We start from the raw sequence: 27,422 nt of genomic DNA, 5'->3' as shown, positions 1-27,422 counted from the left end.
GAGGATTTAAAAATTTCTTCAGAGTCACAGGATGAAAGAGTAAATAATAGAGAAATGTACCCATCTTTAATATTGTGGTTCCCCCAACCCTTATCCGTGGGAGATATGTTCTAAGACCCCAGTAGATGCCCGAATCACGAACAGTACCGAACCCTATATATACATACCCATGATAAAGTTTAATTTACAAATCAGACACAGTAATATATTACCAACAATAACTAATAATAAAATGAAACAACTGTAGCAATGTACTATAATAGAAGTTATGTAAATGACTCTGGGGCCATTATTAAGTAAAATAAAGTTTACTTGAACACAAGCACTATGATACTCTGACAGCAGATCTGATAACTGAGATGGCCCTAAGTGACTATCAGGCAGGTAGCGTTTACAGTGTAGATATGCTGGGTGAACGTAATTCGCATCCAGGGCAGGACAGAGAGAAATTTCATCACATTTCTCAAAATGGTAAGCAACTTAAAACTTATGAATTGTTTATTTCTGAAATTTTCCATTTAATATTTTCAGACTACAGTTAACTGCAGGTAACTGAAATCGCGGAAAGCAAGGATGGGAGGACTACAGTATACTGTCTTATAAGTAAAAATCTCCTAAATGCAGATAACATAACACATTTTCCCCCTTTTACTTTTTAACCAAGCCTTCCAGACTCTCAGAAGAATACCCAGGTTAGAAAGTTCACAAAATTTAATGTAAATTAAGCCCACTACAACTGATAAAGCCATGTAAGAACACAGTTAAGCCTTTACCTTGATGACTTTTCCGGATCCTAATTTCAGGCGAAGCAGCTTATCTTTGTTAGCAGTGGAGTCAAAAACCTACAATTTGGTCAAAGTAAATGATAACTGAGGTTGGCCAATTAAAAAATATATATATAATAAAATGTAAAAATATATAATAATAGTTATGATAAGCAACTTACTATATACCAACATAGCATTTCTGGAATAGGAAATATCAAATATACTAGGAAAAATAGCTCTTAAGAGATGTAAAAGATAGAATCGCATCATGGCTAAAGGATGGTATTATCACACTAAGCATCTCTGAGGCATTGATTTTATAGGTCAAGAAAAAAAAATAGCTTCTATCACCATATATTTAAAAGAAAGAATTTTTCACCTATAAAAAATTTTCAAAACTAAATAACTAAATAAAAAATTTAAAAAATTTTTAAAAATTAAAAATTTTTTCAAATAAATTATCTCATTTAATGCTGACACCAATCCTGCCACTGACCACTAACCTCCATCCACCAATGGGAGAAAAACATTTAAGAACTTAAATGACTCAACAAGGTGAAGTTAGGATAAAACTGGGACTTGAATCCACTTTTCTGACTCGGTCTCAAGTTTTTTCATCATACCATACTGCTTTTGAAGGCTTAATAATATTAAAACACAATAAGCCCAACCTATTTACAGTATCTACTATAAGAAGAAAAGAAATAACTGTGAGGAAGACCTAAAAAGTTTTCAAACCTAATTCCATCAGAATATATTCAAGTTTAAAAATGGTATAGAAGGACAAGACATACAAGTGAACAATTACCAAAAATAATTCTTGGGAAACTGGTTTCCATTTTTTCTAAGAAGAAGAGACATCATGGCACTGAGCAGATTTAATATACTAGCAATTCATGACCATGTCCCAAAAGCAGTCATAGTGAGTAAAGCAGGGCTCCTAAAATATTTCTATTTGCCAACAGGAGCAATTTATAGTAATACCACCTTACATGTGAATAGACCTCATGCTATTTAAATTATAAAAGAACTTTCAGGGCATACTTTCTTACCTGGCCCAGCACATGATTCTGAAAGAGCCAGCTGGTATAGGCCACTTCCAAAGAATCTCCAAGTTCTACAGCAGGGCCCTCTGCTACTATGAGGTCCTGTGAGAGCACTGCCTCCAGGGAAGAGGTGCTGTTGCACTTGGCAATGCACACCTGCCAGACAAAACCGAAGCTGCATGAACTTAGTTTAAGCTCAGTAAGTACTCATTCCATTATTGCTAATGTTCTTTTCCAAACAGTGGTGTCCACTAACAAAACAGATTATATGTTTAGAAATAAACCATTCCGAAGTCAGTAATCTTGCCAGGAACCAAAAGTGTCTAAGAGTACTGCTTTGAAGTCAGGCTGTCTGGGTACAGACCTGGGTTTATTAACTTGTGACCTTGGCCAAACAACCTCTGTAAACCTTATTACATAGAGATTTTTTGTAAAATGGAGATAAAAGCTTTGTATATCTCCTAGGGTAGTTATGAAGATTGAGCTAATACAAGTAGAGTACCTGGCGCAGTGCCTGGCAAATAATAGTAAGTATATAATAAGCGTTAGTTATCATTACCATGATGCTGATTTACTGCTTCAGTGTTTGAGAACCTATGAAAGGAAAGGAGCTTCTACAAAATTTTCAAAAAGCATTTTTAAAGACAATAAACCAGGGGAAAAAAAGGCCCTTTACAAAAACATGTTGCCTTCCCAGAATTCACATCTCCACCACCCATAGATTTAGTCATATTATCTCAGCACAGATCTCAGACAAAGAAGTCAGATACATCTTTATGAATATAATTCTATAGTCAGTTTGTTTTTGTGGCATAGCATTTTAGTCAATGTTTTAATATAGTATACATTAGAAACTTGCTACTCATCTTCTTTAAAAGTTTCATTATTGTAATCGAATAAATGCTAACTAAAACAATAAGGTATCATTTTACCAAGCAAACAAGACTAAAAGAAATATAAAATTGTAAATGTTGCCAAAGGTACAGAGAACTGATAGGAATGTGTAGTACAAGCTCTCTAAAAAGCAGTGTGCCAAAGTGTATACAGAACCTGAAAATATTTGAACCCTTTGACCCAATCTTTTACTTCTAGAAATCTAGCTTAAGGAAATAATCAAGGGGTGAAGGGAGGCAGAGGAGAGGAAAAAAGACAGACTTATATACAAAAATGCTCACTATAGTATCATTTATTTCAGAGACAGAAAACAACCTAAATGCCTAAAAGCAAGAAAATGACTAAATAAAGAAACATTCGTATTATGCAGCTTTCAAAAATGTTTTTAAATAATTTTTCCTGAGGAGGGAAAAGATGCATTGTATACTGTTAAATAAAACAAGCAAGATATGGAACTCTTAAAGGAGTCTATCTACTTATATATATTATGTGTAGGAAAAAAGAAACAACATGTTAACAGTGATTTCTTCGGGTAGTAAGATTATGATTGATTTTTTTAAAAAATACTTTTCTAAATTTTCTACAATGATCATGTAGTAACTTCTTTAAATTCCTTTAAAACACTATTTTTAAAAGACAGTTTTATTCATTCCTTAAGATAATTTATGAAGTAGAATGGTTTTTAAAAACTAAGTTTCCATTTAGCCTTTTTTTTCTTAAAGTCTCATTTTCAAGCAATTTCAATAAGTATTCCTATTATTTACCTGAAATACGATAAGCTTGTGACAAATTTAGTGGGTTTTTTATGCTTGCCACTAACAAAATATAGCAGGTTATGGGTTTTCCATCTATTTTCTCAAAATCAAGGGCACTCCAGACTAGTGTTTGGCTTTTCACAGGAAGAACAAAATGGTATTACCTGTTTATTGAACTCCACAGCAGCCTTTTCTGACTCAAACATGATGGACCAGTTTTGTCTCTGATCATCATAAAAGGTGCTATAGTTATTGGGCCGAACCTAGGGAACAGAGAAATGCTGGAATAACTCAACCACAGGCAGCACGGCAGATAAATCTGACTGCCAGGGATCATACCGAAGTGCCTTGACTCAGGTGGACCCAAAGAGAGGTACCAAGGAACTTTCTTCCTCCCTGCCACCTTCCACCTATCATCCTTGAGTCCATATTCCCAGAAGGCAGCCAAGAGACTTTCTAAAAGCTTCTGTTAAGACACCCACTCTGGCGTTCAGGGCTAAGCAGTGTATCTAATTACTGCCAGGTATGCATAGACCGATCTCTTCTGTGAACCTATCACAAGGGAGTGAATGATTTTAATGTGGATAGTCTTACCATTAGCTCGAAGTTGAGATGAATTCTGGCAACAGTAACTGGCTGTTGTTGACTGATATAAAGAAGAATCCTATACTGTACTCAAGCAAAGATGGGCAGAAAAAAGAGAGTGAACAGAAGTTAAAAAGCAATACAAAAAAAATAGTAGTAAGGTGTCAAGGGTTGTGCTTCATACAGGCATAAAACTCAAAACTCAGTTCATCCCTTAAAGCTTGGATTTTAAATATCTTCTCACTATCCATTTTAATCTCTTCATTTTGGCCTTACTCTCTAACTGTAATTAGCAATATCTTTATTTTGTTGGTGTTTTCATTTGTATGTGGGGTGACTAAGAGATATATAAATGGCCAACAGGTACATGAAAAGAGGCTCATCATTAGTCATTTAAAGAAATGCACATTAAAACGACAATAAGGTACCACTTCACACCTACTAAAATAGCTATTAAAAAAGTGAAAAAATAATGAAGTGTTAGCAAGGCAGTGGAGAAACTGGAACCCTCATATATTGCTGTGAAAATATAAAACAGTAGAGCCCCTGTGGAAACAGTCTGGCAGTTCTTCAAAAAGTTAAAAATATAATTACCATGTGACACAGCAATTTCACTCCTAGTATATACCCCAAAAAGCTGAAGACAGGAATGCAAACAAATACTTGTACACCAATGTTCACTGCACCATTATTCATAATAGACAAAAGGTAGAAACGACCAAGTGACCATCAACTGATGAATGGACAAACAAAATGTGTTCTATACATAAAATGAAATATTATTCAACCATAAAAAAAGAATGAAGTTCTGATACATGCTACAACATGGATGATTCTGATACATGCTACAACATGGATGAATCTTGAAAACGTTTTGCTAAATGAAATAAGCCAGACACAAAAGGATAAATATTTTATGATTCTACTTACGTGAAATATCTAGAACAGGCATTCACAGACACACGAAGTGGGTTACAGGTTACCAGAGGATAAGGGAGAAAGGGATGAGGAGTTGCTTAATGGTTATAGATTTTCTATTTGGGGTGATGAAAAAGTGGAAATGGATAGTGATGATGGTTGTTCAATATTGTGAATGTAATTAATGCCACTGAATTATACACTTTAAAATGGTGAAAATGGCAAATTTTCTGTTTCATATATGTTTATACACATAAAAACATACACATAAAACCTGTTAAACAAATGATTAAAATTCAACCCCAGAGGGGAGGGAGAGACTATGGGGGCTCATATACAATCCTACACTAGAAAGATCTTTCCTTATCCTATGTTAGCCAGAAAGAGTCAGGGGCTGTTCACCTCAATGCAATCCAATTATAGATTGAGCTGGTCAGGGAAGGATCATAGATTTATTAAGTCACTCTACTTCTGGGCTGTCTCCATTCTCAAGCATTATCTTTCTAGGCTTTTGATTGAGAACCTAGAAGGTCTCTGACTTCTCAGTCTTGAAAGTTCTGCCCATCAGATTCTGAGCTGAGTTCTTTAGCCTCTTCTCCTTGAAGTTCAAAATTTAGCACATGTGTTGAGAGGAAGGTTGATGTTTGTTGCTTGTTACAGTTCCTCACTCTATTAGTAGGACTTTAACTCCTATGTATCACAAGACTGCAGAAGTTTCCCTCTGCTGTTCTGGCACAGCCCTTGGACTTCCACACCATCCCAGAACTCAGCAATGTCCCAGGGGATAAAAACAATCTTAAGTCTGGAGTTCCTCTAGTTTTTGCCAATGTCTCTTGTCCCCAGGAGATGCTCAGGCCACACCTGATGCTTAGTCTAGTCTTAGTCGTTAAGGAAAAGTCACAAGGGAAGGAAACATTCAGTTCACTGGCTCCTCCCTCTCTGAAATTTTAGTTCATCTAGTCCTCATAATTTCCACAGGAAAATTCATTTCCTTCGATGAATTTTAAAATGTAATTTTTGCTATTTACCTCCTTTTTTATAATTGTTACAGTAGGAATGTTACCAGCCACAACCTATCTGGTTGTGAAGAGTGGTAAAGTCCCAAGGCCAGATTTTTATGATCCAAATGGCAACCCGCAATGATAGGTCTAGATAATAATCGTCGATAGCTGCTAACGTAACAAAATCAGAGACAACCAGACTTTCTCTACCTCGAGATGGTAAAATAAAAGATTTAAAGGACACAGTAGCCAACTGCAATATACGAACCTTATTAGATCCTGATTAAAACAAACTTAAAAAAAAAAAAGAGAAGAAACAATTGGGAAAATTTGAATACTTGCTGGCAGTGAATGACATCAAAGAATTATTGTGGGGTTTTTTTTTGGTGTAATAATGGCATAATGGTTATGTTTTAAAAAATTCTTATCCTTCAGAGATACATATGAAAATGTTGACAGCTAAAATTGTATGCTGGAGATTTTTTCAAAAGAATCTGAGCAGGGGAAGAAGGAAGACAGGCTAGGGTTAAGGTGAAATAAGATTAATAACTGTTAGAGCCTAGTAATGGGTATCTAGGAGTTCATTATTATAGTCCTACCACTTTTATATGTTTCCAAATTTCCATAATTAAGTTTTTTGTTTGTGTGTTTTTAATACAAATGAGTGTTGTCTATTATATTAGTTATCCAAACAGGTCATCTTATCTCTCTCTGTGTGAGACTCTCTGAGAAACATGGACTCCATGCTCTCAGGACCTCTGAAATTTTATAATTTCAACTATGTTCAAAACCTTCTGGAGCAATCCACAAGAGGAAATCAGTCTCAGGGCTTCTAGCCACATCTTCTTTTTGACCCAAACCAATATTTTACCATGTGATCAGCTGTCTATCTCATCAAGTTTTCAAAGGATAAACACTGGTCCTTAACATAGGCACAAAGACATATTGCTCTAAGTAGTACAGTAAATGTTGTTCATCACCTAACAGACGGGTATATGTCCCTGGTAAACGCTTTACTCTGAAACTCCCCAAATTCTTAAGCTGGGTCCATATCACAAAAGTCAAACTTAAAGATTTTGAGTGACTGGATTTGTTTTAATGCACAATAGGAAGCAAAATGCGACTATAAATGTTACTGTATACCTAATATTAAAAATTCACATTCAATACAAACAATCATTCTAATCTTCTGATACATGAGAGACATTGGACAAGCCCAGATAAAAACCAGCTCATCAGTATGCTTTGGGACGCTTGACTGTACACGAGACGGGGCAATCTCACCTCTTTGGCTGTGTGATTCCCCAGGACTGCAGCACCAAATTTGCCCTGCTTTACATATTGACCGTTTGTGCTACAGAAGCAAAAGAAAAAGAGAGGTATTAATACTTTCTTTAAATTAAGAACCAGCTTTCTTTTCTTCTACATAGAAGTGGGGATTCTAGGCATTTAGCCTCTAGAAAGGAATGGAGGTGAGCAGTTTATAATTTAAAGCTCTTATACAATTTCTTTACTTTTTAAATATCTACCATTCCTATCTCAGTAGAGTAGCTTTCTTTGAGTACTTAGAAAGGCAGCTGTTGAATGTACAAGCACTTTTGAGAGAGAGAAAACAACACAATGGCTCTTCTAAGTTCTATGAGCAGAATTCTCCCCATGAAAAGTTTAAAAACATTACTGATACTTCTCTATGGAAAGGCTTAATAGCTATTTTGCAATGAACAGAGGCTTACTGAAAAAAGACAGGGGCTTAACCCACTCCCCAACTTCAGAAAGCATTCCTTCTCAGCTACTTACTATTGATATGCATGGACTGCTGTTGCAACCAATACTGTGGAAGTGCCTGTTGTAGTGGGTGCTGTTTTTGGTGCTGCCTGATTTCCTAAAGATGAAAACATAGTTGTCATTCATTTCTTGCTTGAAATTGATTTTTAATATTAAAGAGCTTCAAAATTCTTCTTTACGCCTTATAGTTAGTGTTAGAATGCTTTCCTGACCATTATCCTCATTTAATCCATGAAAAAGCCCTATGACTTCATCTGGGGATGAGGAAAGTGAGGCTCTAAGAATCTAGGTGCCTTACATAATGATAGTAGCAAGCCCGGGACTAGAACCCAGGACTCCTACTCCATTCCAAACAAGTCTTACCTAGAAAGCAAGGTCATATTCCATCTACTTTCTTTTCTCCCTTCAATATTTTGGTATCTATAAGTAAAAGTAAAGTTATTTCCACTTCCCTTACTTATGGAGTAGAAAATTTATATTTAAATCACACCCATTACTTATGCAGTGGTATAGAATAACACTACTGTTTTAAAATAGTATGTTTAGTGTAAATCGCATATTTACACTCGCCTCATGAATGTGTTGACAGAGTAATAGTGAGAACATCGGAATTGACATAACAACCAAGAATTTATTTTCAAAAGCATCCTTGTTTAATTTTAAAAAATTTTTTATTTTGTATTGATAAAAACAAGACAACAAGCCCAAAATAAAGTTGCTTATGCTAAGGTCCACATTATCAAATGGAGACCTAATTACAGTTTTGGCTTTCCCAGAAATGGAATCTTAAACCAGTTAATCAGGAATTGCCTGATTAGCACGGGTTAGGTAATTTGCCTGACAGATCTCTGCTATCCCCTAAAGGAAGGTGGCCCTAAAATAACCAACCCGCTTTGTTGCCTAATATAATTTCTTTGTTCCTGCTCCTCAGAGCCCTTTCTATCTGCTAGATTAGATGCTGCCTGATTCATAAAGTGTTGAATAAAGCCAGTAAGATCTTTTAAAATTTACTCGGTTAGTTTTATTTGCAAACAGTATTGACCCATTTTTTTCTGATTGTAGAGTACATACATGTACATTGTAGAAAACTTAGTAAATATAGAAACACATAAAAAAAAGAAAAATGACCTATAATCTCACCATTCAAAAACTCATGTTGATAATTTATTTATTCCTAGTCCTTTTTCTACACACAAACTTTGCAGCTTTTTTATCTTTTTTTAAACTAAATTAATGACATGATTTGACAACCTTCTTTTCTCATTTAGTATGGGCATTTTCTTATACTCTTCAATATAGTCTCCAAAACAAAGACAAAATAGTCCTAAAAATGTTTTTTAGTGATTACATAAAATATCATATTATGAGTCTACCAAAATGTATCGCATTTCCTACTGTTTGATATTTCTTTGGGCTGTCTCCAATTTTTCTCTATTATAAATAATACTATGGTGAACATCCTTAAAATATACATTTTTGTGTGTACTTCTAATTACTTTTTCAGAATAAATTTCTAAAAATGGAACTGTGGGGTGAAAGAATATAAAAAATTGTAAGGTTTTGTTACATCCTAACAAAATGCCCTTGAGAAATGCCATACCAGTTTATAGTCCCACCAGCATGACCGCCAGCTTTGCATCCCGGCCAATTATTAGCTTTTTAAATCTTTACCAATTTGAGGGGGGCAGTAGGAAAAGGGACATGCCATCTCATTGTTGCTTTCATTTGCATTTACTGATTATAGGGAAGCACAAATTTAACATTTTCTATAGATTTATACCAGCCATTTGTTTTATTCTCATGAATTGTCCATTTATGTTTGCTTATTTTTCTAGTCTGGTGTTCATGTTTTCCTCGTTATTTAGTAAAAACCTTCAATTAATTTTTAATTCAGTCAGCACTTTCCAGTTGTATGTAATACTACAAAAAACCTTTTCTCCCAATAAGCAGGGTATGACAGGAAAAAAACTAAGGCCAGAGTTAGGTTATCAGGACAAGTCTGAAACAATTACTGTCTCCCAAAGGTTAGCCTAGCATCCTCTTTCAGGTTAGTTTAACTTCTCCCAGCACACTCTTATCTCCCTGTCTAATGCTCTGCAAATGAAAGGTTGTTCCTGGACTTGCTAGAGGGTTGAGTCATATTTTCTCATTGGCTTAGCAGTTCTTCCTCTCTGAAATCAATATTGTCCAGATTCTTGAATTCCCCATTCACAAGGACATTTTTTTTTACTAGGATGTAGTTTCAACTTTTTTTTTTTTTTTTGAGCAAAGTTCTTTGTTTTCAGTGTGCTTTTTCCTTTTTTTTCTCCTTCAGGAATACGCACACACACACAAACGTATATAAGTATGTGTACGTTCTATATGTTGGATCTTCTTAGTTATCTTCAATATTTGTCACTTTCTTTTGAAATCTTAATTTTTTAATTTTCAATTTTAAACAATTTCTATTAACCTTCTATTTCTCTTGAGGCATAAGCTGTTGTGTTTATTCACTCTTCTGTTCCTTTTAGTGTTCATTTCTGAAGTATTTTTCCTTACATCGCTAAGTCTTGCCTGCATTCTGTGACTTACTTCTGAGATTTTCTAATTTGCATTTATGTTCTCATCTCGTCTTATGTTACTTTCTTAATGTTAATAAGTGGTTGTAGTTTTGATCTATTCTGTAAGAAACATTCTCACAAAAGAGAGCTCTCACTGTCTGTAGGGATATTATTCTGTTCCTTGCTCTCTTTGTTCTTATAACTTTGTATGGAGTTTGACTCTGACACTTTATTACTTATTTTTGTGTGAAATTTGCTTTTCTGAACTTTTTAAGAGGTTCAAGGTGACTTTTTTAAACTTCATAAAGCTCCCTCTTCTGGTCTTTTCCTATAGAGTTCAAAAATAGGGTGGCTTCCTCCTGATACTTCTTGACACTATTTCTATTCCTATTCTTACCTGGATCTTCTCTCCTTCACTACTAATATCTCTATCCTCAATTCCAGTCCTAGCAGGTTCTTCTCAGTGTGGGGATCTGTCCTGGAAGGTCACCACAGTAAGTTTCACAAGTTCATAAGAGCAAGAGTGCTCCAGTTCTTTATTAGTTCCCATGGTCAACCACCACTAGAGTGGGCAAGACACTTTCCAGTTTCTCCCATGCAAATGTTGACACCATGCAAGGCTTGTGGCTGTTAGTGGTTTGTCCATACCTGCTTATATTTGGGATTTATGAGGATACCTCTTCAACTAGTTTTGTTGTAAATGTTATCCATAGGTTTGTCCTTTGTATCTAGTTGCTGTCTGTTTTTATATTGAAATCTAAAGAGATTCAAGAACTATGCTGCACCATCTTCCTCCACAAAGATTGCTTATATAAATACCCCTTGTATAGAAAGTTCTCCTATACTGCTACTTTATTTTTTATTTGTAAATACCTACATAAGATTGTATAGGTAATTAAGCTGAAATGCCTTTATAATTCCTCTTTAAAAGTATAATTAACTCATAGTTGTTATTTTCTGATTTAAAAAAATCAAGTTACTTCATTGGATGGGGACTCAGGTTGTTTACTTTTATCCACATCCATTAACTCAACCGCTTTAAATTTAGTCAGAAGCACACTGCTGATGAAGAGACATGCCAGAGGAAATATAAAGGCATGGCCTCCTAGAAATCTGGCCAAATTATGTATGGCTTGGAGAACAGGACCAGCAATCCACAGCAAAGCTGCCAGAAGTGACAAGTAAGATTTAGAGAAGGGGTCAGCAAGCATTTTCTGTAAAGGACCAAACAGTAAATATTTTAGACTTTATGGGCCATACAGTATCTGTTGCAACCATTCAACTCTAAATAACCTAACAACATCCTGAGTGCCAGCATTCTGCCTAGCATGTAAAAGGCGCTCAATACTTTCAACTTCATTCAACAAATATTTAATGTCTCTCACCACCTGTTCAGGGCTAGCAGCTCAGGGCTGTTTCTATTAGTCCCTCACTCCTCTTCAGGTTCTTATGCAAAGACAGCAAAGTATAGGGGAGGGAAGAGAACCTTTGGAGTGAATCAAGTCAGGGGTCAAATTTCAACTCTGTCACTTACTACTGTATGACCTTGACCAGGTCCCTAAACCTCTCTAAGCCTCTAAAATGGTGGTAGTCTCACCTATTTTGCAGAATTGTTGTGAGAATTAAAATAAGAAAATCTAAGTAAAGCATTTGAAATCATACACATAGGAAGGCTTTTTAGAAATAGTAGTCCCCGTTCTCTCCTTTCATTCAACAAATGTTCATTCAATTTTCTTGTGTTCATCATGATGAAAGACACAGGGGATACAGCACTGAGCATCACTGTCTAATCGGGAAAAATTCACTGTCACCATACCTCTAACCTATCCAGGTGAAAGAAATGAAAAGCAGCTCTTCCTTCTCACCAAAACACTGGATAGTACCTACTTAGAGTGCCCTGGGCAGAGTTTTTGAGAGTGGTGTCCACACAGGGCAGACCTTCCTCCATCAGTTTCCAACAAAGGGCACACTATCTAGCCACCAGAATTCATATTCCAGAGTTTAGAGAGGCAAGCGCCACTGGTGGTGAGCTTGGCCAGACTGATCAAGAAGGGACAACCTGGCATGTCATTTTGAAAAGGCTATTTATCCTCTCAACTAACTTGGTAGGGGCCAATCCTAACCTCTTAACTTACCTGTTGCTGCTGTTCCTTGGCCTTTCTTAGGCTGCTTTGGGGCTGTGTACTGGAAGAATTCATTTCCATGGCCAGCAGCTGCCTGATCCAGTCCAAAAAGTGAGGCCAATCTGGCACTGTTAATAGAAAATGAAAATGATATTTCATTTGACATATCTCAAACCTGGAATCATTATAAATATTGCTCACCTCCAACCATTCAATACGGGAAGTGGCAGCTAAGTGTCTTTGAAATCAAAATTGTATTTCTGATCTGAACAGCATCAGCTGTCTTTACCCATCCGGACTTTGGCCATTTCTTCTGTCTGGACCTTGGTTTCTGCATGGGTAAACTGAGGTGGTTGGTCCAGATGCTCTCTATAGTCTTTTCAAACTATAAATTCTTACCTTTAGCTAGTTATAGTTTCCTACTTTTTACTAGTTTATTAAGTCAAAATAAAACTGTACTACACTTCACCAAACATGGTCCCTTCTATCATTTCACCTACCAGGAAGATCCATTCTTTTATCATCCCTTGCAATGAATCTTATGCCCCAACCATTCCACTAAAATTGCTCTTGCTAAAGTCACCTACAACCTCCTTGTTATTAAACAGTTTATCAGTTTTTATCTTATTTGGCTTTCATGCCATCTTTTCACACTGTCAACTAAATTGTTCTTCGAACTTCCCTTGACTTCTGTGAGGATACCTGTGGGAGTGGGAAAAGAGACTGGCCCAAATAAGACATCGATAAATGGTAGTGGGATCCATTTCTTGTTGTCTTCCCATCTTTCTGGGTCCTCGTTTAACTTCCTGGACTCTTCTTCCTTCACCCGACTTTTAAATGTCCATGTTTCCAGGATTTTATACACTCCCTCCCTTGGCAATCTAATTTATTTACTTTGCTATCAAGTGCTATCCTAATGCTGACGATGCTCAAATCTGTATCCCCAACCTAGAATTTGCTCTTGAGTGCCAGACAACACAGATACCTCACAGACAACATAAATGCGATATATCCAAACCAGAACTCTTGTCTTCCAATCCCCACTGCCCCAGCAAAATCTGTTCCTACTTTGTGCTCTCTCTCTCCTGGTGAATGACATTTTGTGTTGTGGTCCCCAGACTGCCTCCAGGTTCAGTGATTCTCTAGGACTCACAGACTCAGCATAGAGTTGTATTCATGGTTAAGGTCTATTACAACGAAAAGATACACAGCAACAGGAGCAACAGGAAAAGGTACATTGTGGCAGAGTCCAGAGGAAACCAGGAGCAAGCTTCTCCAGCAATGAGTTGTAACATGTGTGAAGTATGGCCTACCAGGGAGGCTCATTAGAGACTCAGTGTCCAAGTTTTTTTATTGGGGGCTGGTAAATAGAAACCCTCTAGCATGTACCAAAATTCTAGACTCCCAAAAAGAGGGCAAAGGTCATAAATCATATTGTTTGTACAGTTTAGACGAGTGAGCCACTCATCATTTACGGAAAGCTTTATATCAGTGTGGGGAACTGTTTACCAATGAAGTTCCCAGATGCCAGCCAAGTGCCAACATTGTAAACAAGACTTTCTAAAGATAATGGTCTCAGGTCTACTATGTTAGCTCATTTCTGCAAACATCCATAATGAAACTGAAATTTGGGCATCATCCTTGACTTTTTCCCCCCTGGTGTTCATAACCAGTGCCCAAGTCCATTTGGTTTTATTTGCTAAACATTTCTCAAACCCATTCACTTCTCCCCATCTTCACTGCTACTTCCCTAATCCAGGCCACCATCACATCTACCTATCTAGAATTATTACAACCTTCTGATTCATCTCTTTGCCTTGGTCTTGTCTGCTTCTTACCCATTCTCCCCACTGCATCTACAGTAATCTTTCTAAAATCCAAATTTGACCAAGTCTTTTTTTCTCCTTAAAACCTCAAGAACACCTCAATATTACCAAGATAAAAATCCAAACTCCACAAGACAACTTTACAAGCCCCTTCTAAGACCTAGACTCTCCATATTTCTCCAGCTTCCTATCTGGCCATTTCTCATCTCTGTATGCTACAGCCACACTGAGGAACTTTTCGTTTCTTAAATAAGGCAAGATCTTTCTAATCTCCAGCCTTTGGACATACTGTTCCTCCTCTCCCCTGGAAGATGTCCCTAATCTCAAAGTCTAGCTGACCCTAATCTCAAAGTCTAGATGACCCTAATCTCAAAGTCTAGATGACCTTCCAGGAGGTTCCTATAGAACTCTATACTTCATTTATTCAAGAAATGGGTGTCAGACACTGTGCTAAGTGCTAGGTAGACACTGGTGAGCAAAACTGGGTTCTATTTTCAAGGAGCTTATATACTTTTAACAAGGGAATTAGATATTACATAATATATAATTGAAAGCTGTAACATGAGATCTAGAACCGGCAGTTGTTATATGAAGTTATGCTCCACAGATTTAAGTTATTCGATCATTTATCATATAATATGATAACTGATTATTTATTATAATCACCACTTGACTGTATATTTCCCCTAAGGTCTAGTATGTAATAGGCTGACTCAATAAATGAATTCCAAGTGTAGTCTAGCTCTAAGCTCCTCTTCTCCAAAGACATCCTTAGTTTAGATGAAGTAAATATTGAAACTTCCCAAAATTTTTTTTGGCCTTTTCCCCAATAATTTTAATGTATACTATAGACCAGCATTTTGCAAAATAAATTTAATCTGATTTGAAACTGTTACCTTGTTTTCTCAAGGTAGTGTACTATTAGCTTCATTTCAGTTTTCTGTAAATGGGGCCAATAATGCTGACTTAAAAAGACTAAGAGGTTTAAATGAGATTGCAAGTATAGAGAGCAGTGCTAGTGTAAATCAGACATCAACGGATGCTAATAAAATTTAGAAGAGACCAAGATTTCTCCTTTTAGCCAGGGCAATCTGGGTAGAATTCCTGAAAGAATAAGATTCTGAGAAAGTTGGGCAGTACCTTTAACATAGTAAAAAATTTACAAAGTTTAGATACTAGTTAAGCTATAATAATAGCTTATGCACTGTCCTTGTTACTTTCGGTAAACTATGGGTATTGGATTTGCTGTTTTAATTTGCATTTTTTCCCCAAGGGAAAAACAGAAGTATCATAGGTGAACAATATTTCCACAGATGCTCTAAAGGCCAGCCAATTAATGACTGTAAAATCAATCCAAATGCCAGGCCACCCCAATTATCTTTCATTAATTCTATTTTCTATTAATATTTTAAAATGAACTCTATATATAAGCTTATAAATTATTATATTTTCCACTTCTAAAGTGTTCTCCATAACTATGTTAGCAAGTATGGGTTTGCTAACTCTGGACTTGAGTCTCTATGTTTATAATTCATGGGGAAAGTCATTACAGCATTAATTACATCTTAAAAATAAATGTTAGCCAATGAACTTAGTTGCCAAAGTCTTCATCCAACCTTAGTTTTAAACTCCTTTTCTTTTCTCATCATAAATAGTAACAGATGCATATGTGCTACATCAATATGTTTTAACAAACGGGTTCCTTTTTTTGTTAAAGTACTTCTTTTATGAACTGTGGCAACAATCATTTACTTCTAAAATAATAATAATGGCACATGGGCAGACTGGTGGTTATCTGCTTGCCTGATTTCAAATCCAGGCTCTTTTACTTTTACCTCTCTGAGCCTTAATTTCCCATTTGTAAAATGAGTATAATGGTAAAAACTACCTCATGGAGGAGTAGAGAGAACTATATATATTATTTAATACAGTGCCTGGCACTGAGTAAGTACACCATATATGATTTATATTCACGTGCACATATCCTATCTCCTCCATCTCCTCCTCTTCCTCCTCCTCCTGCAACTATAAACTGATATTAGCAAAAATACAGATCCGAGAAAGGTCTCAAAGATCATCTAGGACAAACTCTATTGTTTAATAGTATGGAGAGCCAATGATAAGAAGTGACTTGTCCCAAGTCCTAACTAGGAGCACTCCTAACTAGGAGCAGAACCAACATTATAACCTAGGCTTTAATGTATCTTTTATGGAATTTAAAAGTGCTGATGATCAATTCCAGATGATCATTTTCTACCTCTGTACCAGTGATTTATCATTACTATGCTAATCAGATTTGCTTTCATATACCTTTTACATAATCTAAAACATAAGTGTATATATATATAACTGGCCCCTTAAAAGTGCATTGTGATTATTAATACTGGATTGATTTTTATTCTACTACTAAACTGGAAGTTCCTTAGGTGCAGAAACTGTGCCTTATCTCTATATGTAGTAGCTAAAGCCAAGTATCATATACTTAGTAGGCATTCACATATTTCATTTCCAAGTCACATTGGTGAGGAAAGGACTAAGACAAAAAAAAAAAAAAATCAAACCTGATTACTACTTCTAGGTTAATCATGGACTTTAAGAGGCCTGGAAACTTGGAACACAGATTATCAATCATCTAAACAGCCATCATAGGCACTAATACTCTCTTTTCTATTTGGCTTGAATATCCTAAATGGAATCAAGTCACTCATATATTTAAGTCTAGATCCTTAAAAATTAATAAGTGTATTTATAGTAAATTAGTTATAAAAGGAGGAAGTGAAAACAGCTGCAGTGCTTACTGTCATATGTTCTACTTCCTTAGAGAAACCAAAGAAGGAATAGCTGAATCAGAGAATAATGGTGAAACTTTCTATATTCTCAAGCTTAAATTTGATTTGGTTTTTCTGGTTATTACTGGGAACAAAAAATAAGTTATCTGTATAACTTGTTTACCAAGCCTTTTATCATTCAATTGACTGTTGTCTATGTTTAAGAGCACAGTCACATGACTAGAACTAAAGCATTTCAAGTCCTTGATGAGCCTGCTCAGGAAAGCAGCATAGCTGAGCCACCAAAAACTTATCTCAGGCCAGGAATCTGGAAAAAAGCACATGACTGTCATTACTTACCCTGTAATTTTCAGTCAGTACTAGATTGCTTGTTGCATGAAAGTTGGGAGCCCTAACATTCATTTGTAGACTTCCCAAAATACTTTCACCTAGTGAAGAATGTGAATTTAAAGTATATCTTGTGAATTTTCACAAGGCACAGCCATATACAAACAGGTTGGTATGAAGAAACATTAATTCAAAGGGCTTACTACACAGTCAACAGCAGTAGGCTGGATTGTGTGGAAATTTAAGTGAATGTTTTGGGTGGAATAGGGCAAAAAGGAATCAAAGCACAGCTTATCTCTAAAATAACTGAGCAACTGAAAAAAACTCAACGTGGAAATAAGTGGACAGAGGTCATCTTAAGTGGGTGTAGGGACAGAACAGGTGGTGAGTGTGAAAAGAGGGCTTAAGAATAGGTAACACATAGCTTGTCACACTAACTCAAAAGATCCTATTTAAGAGCAAAAGAGAGCCAGTGTCATTTTATGGCCATTCATGTATTGAAATCTCCACCAGGACTGAAAGCAACTGGAGAGCAAGCACGGCAGCTTAATCATCTTTACAACCTCTTAGGATTTAGTAGAACGAGGGATATATGTTGGTGTATTTATCATTCTTCAATACATTCCTTAATTAACAGATGTTCAAAGAAAGGCTCTGCAAGGATCAGAACTTGGCAGCTCACAAGTTTGAGGGGAGTCATGCTGTCTATTGACACAAGGGAAATGGCTAAACTGATTAATTGAAGACTTGGACCCCCAAGGTAGTATATACGACTGGGGAGAGTAGGAGATAGCGACTGCAGTCTCTTAGATTGGTTTTAAGATTTAGAGTGCAACTGCACAGCTTTATTCATTCAACAGGCACTTTCTGAGCACTCACCAAGTGCCAGGTACTTTCTGAGCGCTAGGCAGAGATGAGCAGAAATAAGCTCGTCTCTGCCTAGCTAGGCAGAGATAAGAGGTCCCTGTCCTCTTAGGGCTCATAATCTAGTAGGTTCCGTGTGCAAGGATAGAGGTAAACACGTCTCTATGAGAATAAGGAACAGAAAGCAATTCCTTCTGCCTAGGGCTGTGGGAGAACAGAAAGCGCCAAAAAGGTAATATCTGAGCTGGAACTCACACACCAAGGCCCATTCTTAAGTGTCACCCCCTTGTCCACGGAGAAGAAAAAGCCCCATAAAAACTCTGAAAAGGAACGCAGTCTCATCAGCAACCATCTGCATTTCACAGGAGAAATCGTGACCCATAAAGCAAAAAAAAGCGAACTCCTGGGTCATGCTGCCTGCCAAGGGAGATGCCAGGTCCAGAATGCAAGTGGACACAGCACAGTTTAGAGCTCTGCCTGTGTTCTGAGCTGCAGAGCACTGGAATGCGGCAAAAGGTGTGGACCCGGAAGTTGGGAAGAGGTCTGATAAGAGAGCAACCCCTCCAACCGTTTGTGCGGCTTCCTCAGCCACGCCCTCTGTCCCACGCTTCTCAGTCACTCACCCGCCACTAGGCGAGAGGAAGTCTGTGTCGTCTTCGTCGCCCGCACCGAACATCGCGCTGGCTTTCGCCCCGCTGCTGGGAGGAAGTCGGAGCGTTTCCAAGGCCTTTTGCCGCCAACGTCGTGAAATGCCGCGACAGCGTGCTGCTTTCCGGCAGGACGAACTCTCGCACGGTTGCTGGGCTAAGAGGAGACACTGCACTCTGGAGGAGGTGGGGCAAAGGCAAATGGGAGGGCCTCGGGGCACGCGCGCCGCATGACGTAAGGCTTCTCCAGCCTGCAGAGGAGGTGAAATCCGCGGGAGCTCCGAAGTCCTGCGCAGGGATTGGCTAACGAGGCAGGGGGCGGGGCAGGGGCGGGAATCGGCGGCCTCGGTGACGGTCGTGGACACGTCGAGCCGGGCAGAAGTGGAGGGGGCTTCAGAAGTGTCTTGAAGAGGTGACGGGTTAAGCTTCTGAAAGGGAGACACCGGTTGCGGGTCTCGGTCTGGGAAGGTAAGGCCTCCTCCCTCCCTCAACCCTGGCGCGAGCACAGTCCTTTTCCCTCCGGGACAAGGACCCTCCACGCAACTCTTCTCAGCTCGGCAAAAGGAGAAAGGGCCCGGGATTGGCAGTCTGGAGACCTGAGCTTTCGGCACGGCCCCTACAGTGACATAGCTGGAGTGACCTTGAGGCAGGATGTTGGGTACCTCAGTATCCCCGTCTGTAAAACGGGCTTGACGCCCCTGCCGCTAGACCCCTGTAGCCTATGTCGATATTCATTAAACGGTCTATTTGTCCAGTGCTTCTGTGTGCCAATTGGTCAAGAAGCTTTTAGACCTAGGAGGTCTTCGAATACAATCCCATTCTCATAATCCCAGAATTTACAAATAGAGAAAGAAGCAACCAAGCACTTGATTGACTAGGCCGAGGTCACACAGTAAAGGGCAGACTGGGCCTGGAACCCTGGTCTCTTGATTCAGAATTTAGTGAGCTGATGGGTGAACATGAACCCGGTAAGCACTGTGTGCGCATACGGAGTGGTTATTGCGACTGACATACATGTTGAGAGAAGTCCCCTCTCTGGAGTCCGGCAATGCGGGTTAGATGCAAGAGAGCTGGGATATTCTGGGGGTGGGTGATGGAAAGGAGGAAACTTTAGAAGCTGTAAATCCCTAGCCCCGACCTTGGCCTGGGTTTTGCTTAGTCTCCCTGCCATACACCTAAGTCAATATCAGTTGTGGCCGACTTCTTTGCCTCCGGGTTCCTCCCTCTGTATCTTATATGTCTTTGGTTAACCTGTTATAATTCTTGGAACAATCTTCAGGTACTCTTGGCTTAGCCAAAGTGTGGATAAGCAGGTAATGTCCCACTGTAGCATCAATTTCCATAGATCTCACTGGAGTTCTTTCACTCTGGGCTTCTTTCAATCAGGTTAGTACAACAGGTATCCCTTTCCTGAATGTTTTAATCTTTTAGCATAAAATTGAAGTTGAGTGATGGGTACCTCCTCTCAGAGAACTTCGAACCTCTTGGCACTTCACTTATGCTTTTTATTGTAGTTTGTGTACTTCTAAATTGTAAGCTCCTCAAAGACAGGGACTGTTTTATTCATCTTGATGTCTCCTGTGTCACAGGGCACAATGCCGTCTTTCTCATAATGGATTCTTATTATTTTTTTTGTTAGATTGAGTAATGGAATTCATCCCTGTTTTCTTAGTCCTTAATTTACTCCCTTGGGATTTTTTTCCCGTGCAACCCAGAGAGCCCAGTAATGGCTCTTGCCTTTTATAGGTAGCTTCCAAAAAGATAAAAATGCCATACTAGCTGTGAACTGTCTGGGTTGCTTAATCTCTTTTATTAATTGAAGATGATTTGAGTATTGTTTAAAGCTCTGAGGGAGGGGAAAGAGGGAAATAAGATAGCTAGAAATATTATATATAACTCTAATTTTTGTTGGTAAAGAATTCTTCTGTAAAAAGGAAGGATAGAGCTATTGTATGCTTCCCGTGTTTATTTTACAGATTAAGATGGTTAAAGCAGTGAAGGTTGACAGTGTTAAAGCAATGATGCAACTGGAATCTAAGCACTAGAACAGGAACCCTTTGCAGTAGCTCTGTTTAGAATATGAATTTGGCTACTTTTAAGGAAATAAAAGAATGAACTACATAAGTTATATAGCTCTTTTTAACCCCTCTCCCCAGGACTGGTCTCTGAAACATCTGAATAGTGCTTTTAAAAAATATTGAAAGATCATTTGAGTATTAATCTGCATTCTTGAGTGGGGGTGTTTTTATTTAGTAACCTTTTCGGATAGGCAGAAATCCTAAAATCTGGATTAGACTTTTTGGTGATTGGAACACCACAAATATGCCTGCCCAGATCACATTGTGGGAACACAGTTGTTGGTTCTGATTGGCAGTATAAGGAAGTGGATGATAGTGGTGAGGCTTCCTCAGCCTTTAAACTGCAGGATTGAGCGCACTTAAAAAGCCACTGTCTTCCTGAATTAGACTATGAGACTAGAAATCAGGAAACCTGAATTCCTGTCCCAAGCCCTTCAACTTACTCTGAGCTTGGGCCAGGTCCCCTAAACTCTGTAAAAGGAGTGGATTAGATCCAGACATCTATCTATTAAGTACTGCTGGGGATACACAGTTAAGTAAGGCACAACCCTGATCTCGGGTTGAAGTAAGCGTTTTTGTTTGTTTGTTTTGCTTAATTAGACAGCTTTTAGATGTGTTTATAAAATGTATTGACCCCCTGAAAATTAATCGGGAAGCAGCAGTTTTAACAATTCCTTTCAAAATCAGCAATTTTGCTATAGAAATGACAACTTTAATATACAGGTACACCCATACTAATCTGTACTGATGAATGCAATATAGTGTTTAGTGACTGAACTAAAGAATGGTAGAACACAATTCAAGAACTATTATCTGAAAATTTGCTATGTGTAAGGTACTGTGCAGGATGTTGCCTAAGATAGGAAGATGAGTTAGTCGTTGTGCTTGTCTTCAAATTACTTAATATTAATAGTTGCGTAGTGGGGATAATTGAATTATACAAATAGCCATAACAGAAGATATATCAAAGCAAATCCCATATGTAGAAATTAATTATTGTAAGATTTCAAGGAAAGAAGTGATCATATCCAGTTTGGAGGAGGGAGTAGGGTTAGATATGGGCTTTGGAGACGAGTGGGATTCTAAGTGGAAGTGAGCAAGTAAGCCTTCCCAGATTGAAGGGGTGGCTTTGGCAAAAACACAAAGGCAGGAAAGAAGGCACAAATATCCTACAAGATAAAAGTTGCCCTCTTATCTAATACAAGTAGGGCCAGTCATTGGTTAATGAAAAGTAAGTTAAAGCAGGGATTCATACAGATATTAATTACATGCAGACCTTAAACATTTTATTTTAACCTAAAATATAAACATCTTTTTGCCATTCTTTTAACACAGTCTCTTCTTAGAGTGTGGGTCTCAGGGACCTGAAAACTACAGTGTGAGGGCCAAGTCACGTCCTAACCTACTGTCTGTTTCTGTAAATAAAGTTTTATTGGAACACAGCCACGCTTATTTGTTTACATATTATCTGTGGCTACTTTCACATACAAAGAAGAGTTGAGTAGTTATGTGTATCGCCTTTATCTAGTCTCTCCAAAGCTTTCAACTTGGTTTTCAAAGGAACAACTACAAGAAAGTCTATAGCGTAGTAGTTAAATTCTTAAGCTCTGGAGCCAAATTATTTTGCCACGTATTAGTTCTTTGGGCCTAAGGCAAGTTGCTCAGTTTCCTCTTTTATAAAATAGGAACAATAATAGTATCTGGTTCCTTGTGAAGATTATATGAGTTAATTCATAGCACTTAGAACAGTGCCTGTAGTACATGCAGTTAGTAAGTACACAATATTAGCGTTGTCTCGCTCTTCTCATTTATACTAAATTGCTATACATAATACCTTATTAATTATATATTTATGATAATAAGCACGACTAGCTTAAGTTGGTTTGTGAACAGACACAACTAACACCCTTTATTAGCACATAACTTCACTGAGAGGGAGAGCAGAAGTGTTGCTTCTATGACAATGGAAAATAGCCTAGCCTAGTGTGTTTTCTGTTAGGTTGGTTAAGAGAGTTTCATGGGATAGTTTGCTAAGAGTATAAGACAACAGTATTCATAGAGAAGTAGTGGATTAAAATGGAAAAAGAGATCAAGGCCATGTTTGTCAAATACCTGGAAGGGAAAGGTGACAAGTTTATACTTAGCCTAGTAGGAAATGGAATTTTGTATTCCAAATGACATAGTGATGTAAAAATATTCAAATGGTTTAGGAGTGTATGAAGTAAAAAGTAAGTTTCCCTAGCCCCACTTTATGTGAGTAGCCATTTCATTTTTCTAATACTCCTTAGAATGTGGAGTTGTATGAAGATTGAATGAAATAAAGCATGGTAAACACTACTTGGGGCACTGATATTAATCTTTTAAAAACCTCAATCCAGTTTTTTGGATTATAATCTCAATTTCGAATTGAGGAAAGTAAAGGTTCTAGACTCAATGTGAATAAAATTAAATGACTGTTCTAAAGGTGGTAATTTATATCATATTCTGGAAAATCTACGATCCTTAAGTTCTTCTCCTTGTTTTAATTTGGCTGTGCTATGGATTCCTTTTGCCACCCTCACCAGAAGTGCTACAAAAGAGAAAAAGATGATGTAATTATCACTGGAAAATCAAGTGTTTACAGTGACAAGATGACTTCAGCTAGTGGAAGATGTCAGATAAATCAGTGACCAGGGGACACCCAGATATCTCTGCCATATAAAATTGGCAAGCCAGGCATGATTAGAGGAAGAGAGAGAGGTGAGAAGGCAGGTTGTTGATACCTCCACTCCCCCATGCAGATTTTATCATAATAGACCTATTTAAAAAATCGGGTTTTCTGTAGTTTATGACAGAAATGAGAAGTCACCAAGAATCTGATACTTACTACATTAAAATCAGCAGCTTATGCCAAAAGAAATCTTATGGTAGGGACTGGGAAGGAAATGCTTTTGAAGTTCCATTGCTTTGAGTAATATTTCATAATTTAGGTAACATCCCCAAGCAGAGGAGGGGCCCATCCTTAGGAATGCAAAGCCCTGCAGAGAAGGAAAGGGTTGAGGAGGGTCCACCCTACCTCTTTTCCTTTACACAAAGGCCCTAGGCTTTTGTATACAACCTGCTTTTGTAGGCTGAGGACATTATGCAATACAGCGAAATGAGATGGAAACCTGCATTGCAAAAGTAAATATGAGCAATGATTTGGAGGGAACTCATAAAGAGCAAAACTCTAGCAACCAGTGAAATATTAGAGGACCTTTTTGAGCCAAGTTGAGTCTTTCCCTGAATATGTAATAGAGTTATTAGAGAACTATACTGAGTGTTTAAATAATTTTGAAGCAATTTAGAGAATGTCGTCATTCAGTTTATGAAATGGAAGGCAGAGGAATGCTGCTAACTATGCACCTGCAGGCCCCCATTCCTCTCTCCTACCTTTTCTGATGGCTTTTTATCAGCTCCCACACAACCCTGTGCACTGTCTATATCTTAGTATCTTAGTACATCTCATATTGTATCTTAATTATTTCAATGATTGTATTTGTATGTATCCCTTCTCTACCAGACTAGGCTTCTCTAAGTTAGAGATTCATCGTGGTACTGTCACTCAATAAGTGCACAATAAATTTGAATGAATGAATGAATGAAGAGACTGAGTTCCTTGGGATCACACAGATGATAAGCCCTAAGAGCCAAATCTAGAACCCAGATCTTCTGATTCCTGGCCTAGTACTTTTCCACCACACCATTCAGCTTCTATCTGAGGTATTGAATAACTTTTCTCATTTTCATTTAGAGTCTCTGTGCATTTTCATTAAATCATCCTTTATTAATTAAAAAGAGGGAAGAGTAAAAAAGGAACAGTTAAGATGGTTTCTAGTTTCTGCCTCACACCAAATTAATTCCCAGTATTCTTCACAAGCAAACCGACAACATTGTGATCTAGAGACAATTGAAATCCTATCTACTGTAACTAAAGAAAAGTTTAAGTGAGAAGTACTTTTGCCTGCCTTTGATTATAACGAGAAGACAGTACAAGCAATGCTTTGCCGATAGAGTTGACCCTTGAACAACATGGGTTTGAACTGTGAAGGTCCTTATAGGTGGATTTTTTCAATAAATATACAGTTAGTTCTCCATATTCCTGGGTTTTGCATCTGCATATTCAACCAACTGCAGATGGAATACAGTGTTTTCGTGGATGCAGGGGGCTGACTGTATGCATTGTTCTATGCCATTTTATACAAGAGACTTGAGCATCCATAGATTTTGATATCTGTGGAAGTTCTGGAACCAATACTGAGGAACAACTGTAGTTAAGTTTTGGAGGAGTCAAAAGTTACAGATTTTCGACTACACAGGGGTCAGTGCACCTAACCTCCATGTTGTTCAAGGGTCAACTGTATATATATATATCTGACTAGCTAGTATTCTTTAAATCAAACTATAAGAGGCCATATACTTTAAGTGACATGAAAGTGGTCTCTGAGTGTGACTTGGACATCTCCTTTAAGAGATTAATTTTGTCATCTAATGAGTAAGCGGTTACTGATAATATTTCGTACTTACTATACCTTAGAATTAAAGTATTTGGACATTTTATTTGAGCCTTGCGAACCTGTGAGATTGTCAGGGGAGGTATTTTTATATCCATTTTGTGATAAAGAAACTAGTACTTTCTGGGTTTAGGCGATTTGCTTAATGTCACAAGGCTAATAACGGAAACTTGTGTCTATAGCTCAGAGCCTCTGATGCCTAGTCCAGTGCTTTCTACACTCTTATCACAGCATCTATAAAACAGTCTGAAAACTTATTACATAAGTCATACTAAAGCACTCATGGTTAACACATTGGAAATGTGTCAAGACTACAAAAGGATCCAGTAAGAGGAGTGTGAAAGGGTACATACCGTGATTGCTTTATTCCAGCATGTGGCTTAGCCAATAACAAAAGGTATCAGAGAAATGGAGTATAGTAGCTGGGTGATCTTAGGCCCTTCTATCATTGCATAACTAAAAGACCTTTTCAGTTTGTTTGTTTGACATATCAAATTTGAGTTGTCCTATTCAGACCAGGCAAATAAAAGCTTTTCTAAAGCCTTTGTGAAAATTGTAGTTGTACACTTGATCTTATTTGTACAGAAAGGTGAGAGTGGGCAAGAGAAACAGGAACTTCTATGTTATTTGCCACTAAAATAGGATTTGTAAAGCTCAGAAACCCCTCCTGCTTAGCTGCTTCCCGGCAAACCATCTGGAGAAATGGGAGAGTTGGGGAAAGCGGTTAGCCTACTGTTACCGAAGCCTTATATGAGAAGCAAATGTTATGGGTTCGGTTGACTAATGAGTATATTAGCATCATTATTCAATAACATGGACCTCAGTTTCCCCATCTATAATATAAAGGAGTTGGACTTAAAATTTTAATTTTTTTGAAATAAATATATTCATGTGTTTCAAAATTCAAAAAGTACACATGGATATTTAGTGGAAAATGTTCCTTCTACTCTTAACCCACATCTGACCAGTTAGTTCCCCTCCTATGGATCACAATGTCACCACTTTCTTGTACCCCTACAAACAATATGTATATACTTTTTTCCCTTTAAAATTTGTTTACAAATGATAGTATACAGCGCACTTGCTTTTTTAATCATACTTTGGAGATCATTCTATATTAGTATATAAAAACAACTTTCTTATTCTAGTTTATGGTGGAGAAGTATTCCATTTTATGGATATGATAATTTATTTCATCAGTGCCCTATCAGTGAACATTTTGGTTGTATTTTCAGTATTTTGCTTTTACAGACAGTCTCGCGACGGACAACTTTGTTTATCTGACATTTCACATATGTGTCAGTATATCTGTAGGATAGATATTTAGTGCAATTGCTAGCTCAACGTCTGCATCAGACTGATAAAGACTCTTTTAGTTCTGATATTCTATGAGATTTTAATTATAAATGAACAGTGAAAAAGATGAGAAGGTATTTCTTGAAAACATCTTAATTTCTATCTCTTGTTATTCAGAGACTACATCTTAAATACCTAGTATAGGCAACCTCACCAAAAGTCACCTCTATCGTGATCCTATAGATTTGTCTAGTTCTGTTTGGTGTGATATTACTCAGGAGCTAATTTGTAAGGTGAATGTTATAAACTTAGGACAAAAAAGAACTGTCTCCCATCTACTTTTACCAGTACTTACCACATAGAGGATACTGAAGATTAGCTGGTTATCACAGGAAATTAAAATGGAAAGATAAACAGAGAGCCTAACTAATATCTGTCTATGTGTTTTTTACTGGCTTCCCCGGTTTTTTGATGATTGTAGGATGTGTGATAATTTTGTGAAATGGGTGATGCCATAACAATCACCTGTGTTTTTTTGAGGTGCTAGGGACCAGAAACAAATCAGAATTAATATCATCCCTTCATACTTTTTTTACCATACCTGCTAACCTTCCTTCCCTCCTTTTCTCACCTCCATCATTCTTTCCCT

At 37.5% G+C, this 27,422-nt stretch overlaps 2 protein-coding genes and 1 pseudogene across 3 annotated transcripts in view; 2 read left to right on the top strand and 1 right to left on the bottom strand.

Moving 5' to 3' along the window:
* The window catches only part of FKBP15 (FK506 binding protein 15), a 51,116-nt gene extending 32,069 nt beyond the window's left edge, over positions 1-19,047 (bottom strand). The window contains exons 1-8 of the mRNA XM_006917126.3: positions 18,844-19,047; positions 12,427-12,542; positions 7,764-7,848; positions 7,251-7,320; positions 4,057-4,131; positions 3,627-3,725; positions 1,820-1,969; positions 774-842 (exon numbers count right to left, since the gene is read on the bottom strand). Of these exons, the coding sequence (XP_006917188.1) occupies positions 774-842; positions 1,820-1,969; positions 3,627-3,725; positions 4,057-4,131; positions 7,251-7,320; positions 7,764-7,848; positions 12,427-12,542; positions 18,844-18,896 (717 nt within the window). The 5' untranslated portion in view covers positions 18,897-19,047. The remainder of the gene's footprint in view (positions 1-773; positions 843-1,819; positions 1,970-3,626; positions 3,726-4,056; positions 4,132-7,250; positions 7,321-7,763; positions 7,849-12,426; positions 12,543-18,843) is intronic.
* Positions 19,048-19,201: 154 nt separating this feature from the next.
* Positions 19,202-27,422, top strand: part of SLC31A1 (solute carrier family 31 member 1) — a 31,733-nt gene continuing 23,512 nt past the window's right edge. The window contains exon 1 of one of the 2 annotated variants that reach the window (XM_006917124.3): positions 19,202-19,335. The gene's annotated coding sequence lies outside the window, so the exon portion shown is untranslated. The remainder of the gene's footprint in view (positions 19,336-27,422) is intronic. The other variant, XM_006917125.3, reaches the window with a different exon arrangement.
* Positions 19,216-27,422, top strand: part of LOC112484033 — a 19,179-nt pseudogene continuing 10,972 nt past the window's right edge.

The sequence above is a fragment of the Pteropus alecto genome, unplaced genomic scaffold, assembly GCF_000325575.1.
Source record: "Pteropus alecto unplaced genomic scaffold, ASM32557v1 scaffold226, whole genome shotgun sequence".
Classification (NCBI taxonomy): domain Eukaryota; kingdom Metazoa; phylum Chordata; class Mammalia; order Chiroptera; family Pteropodidae; genus Pteropus; species Pteropus alecto.
This window is presented reverse-complemented; position numbering and strand designations above follow the sequence as displayed.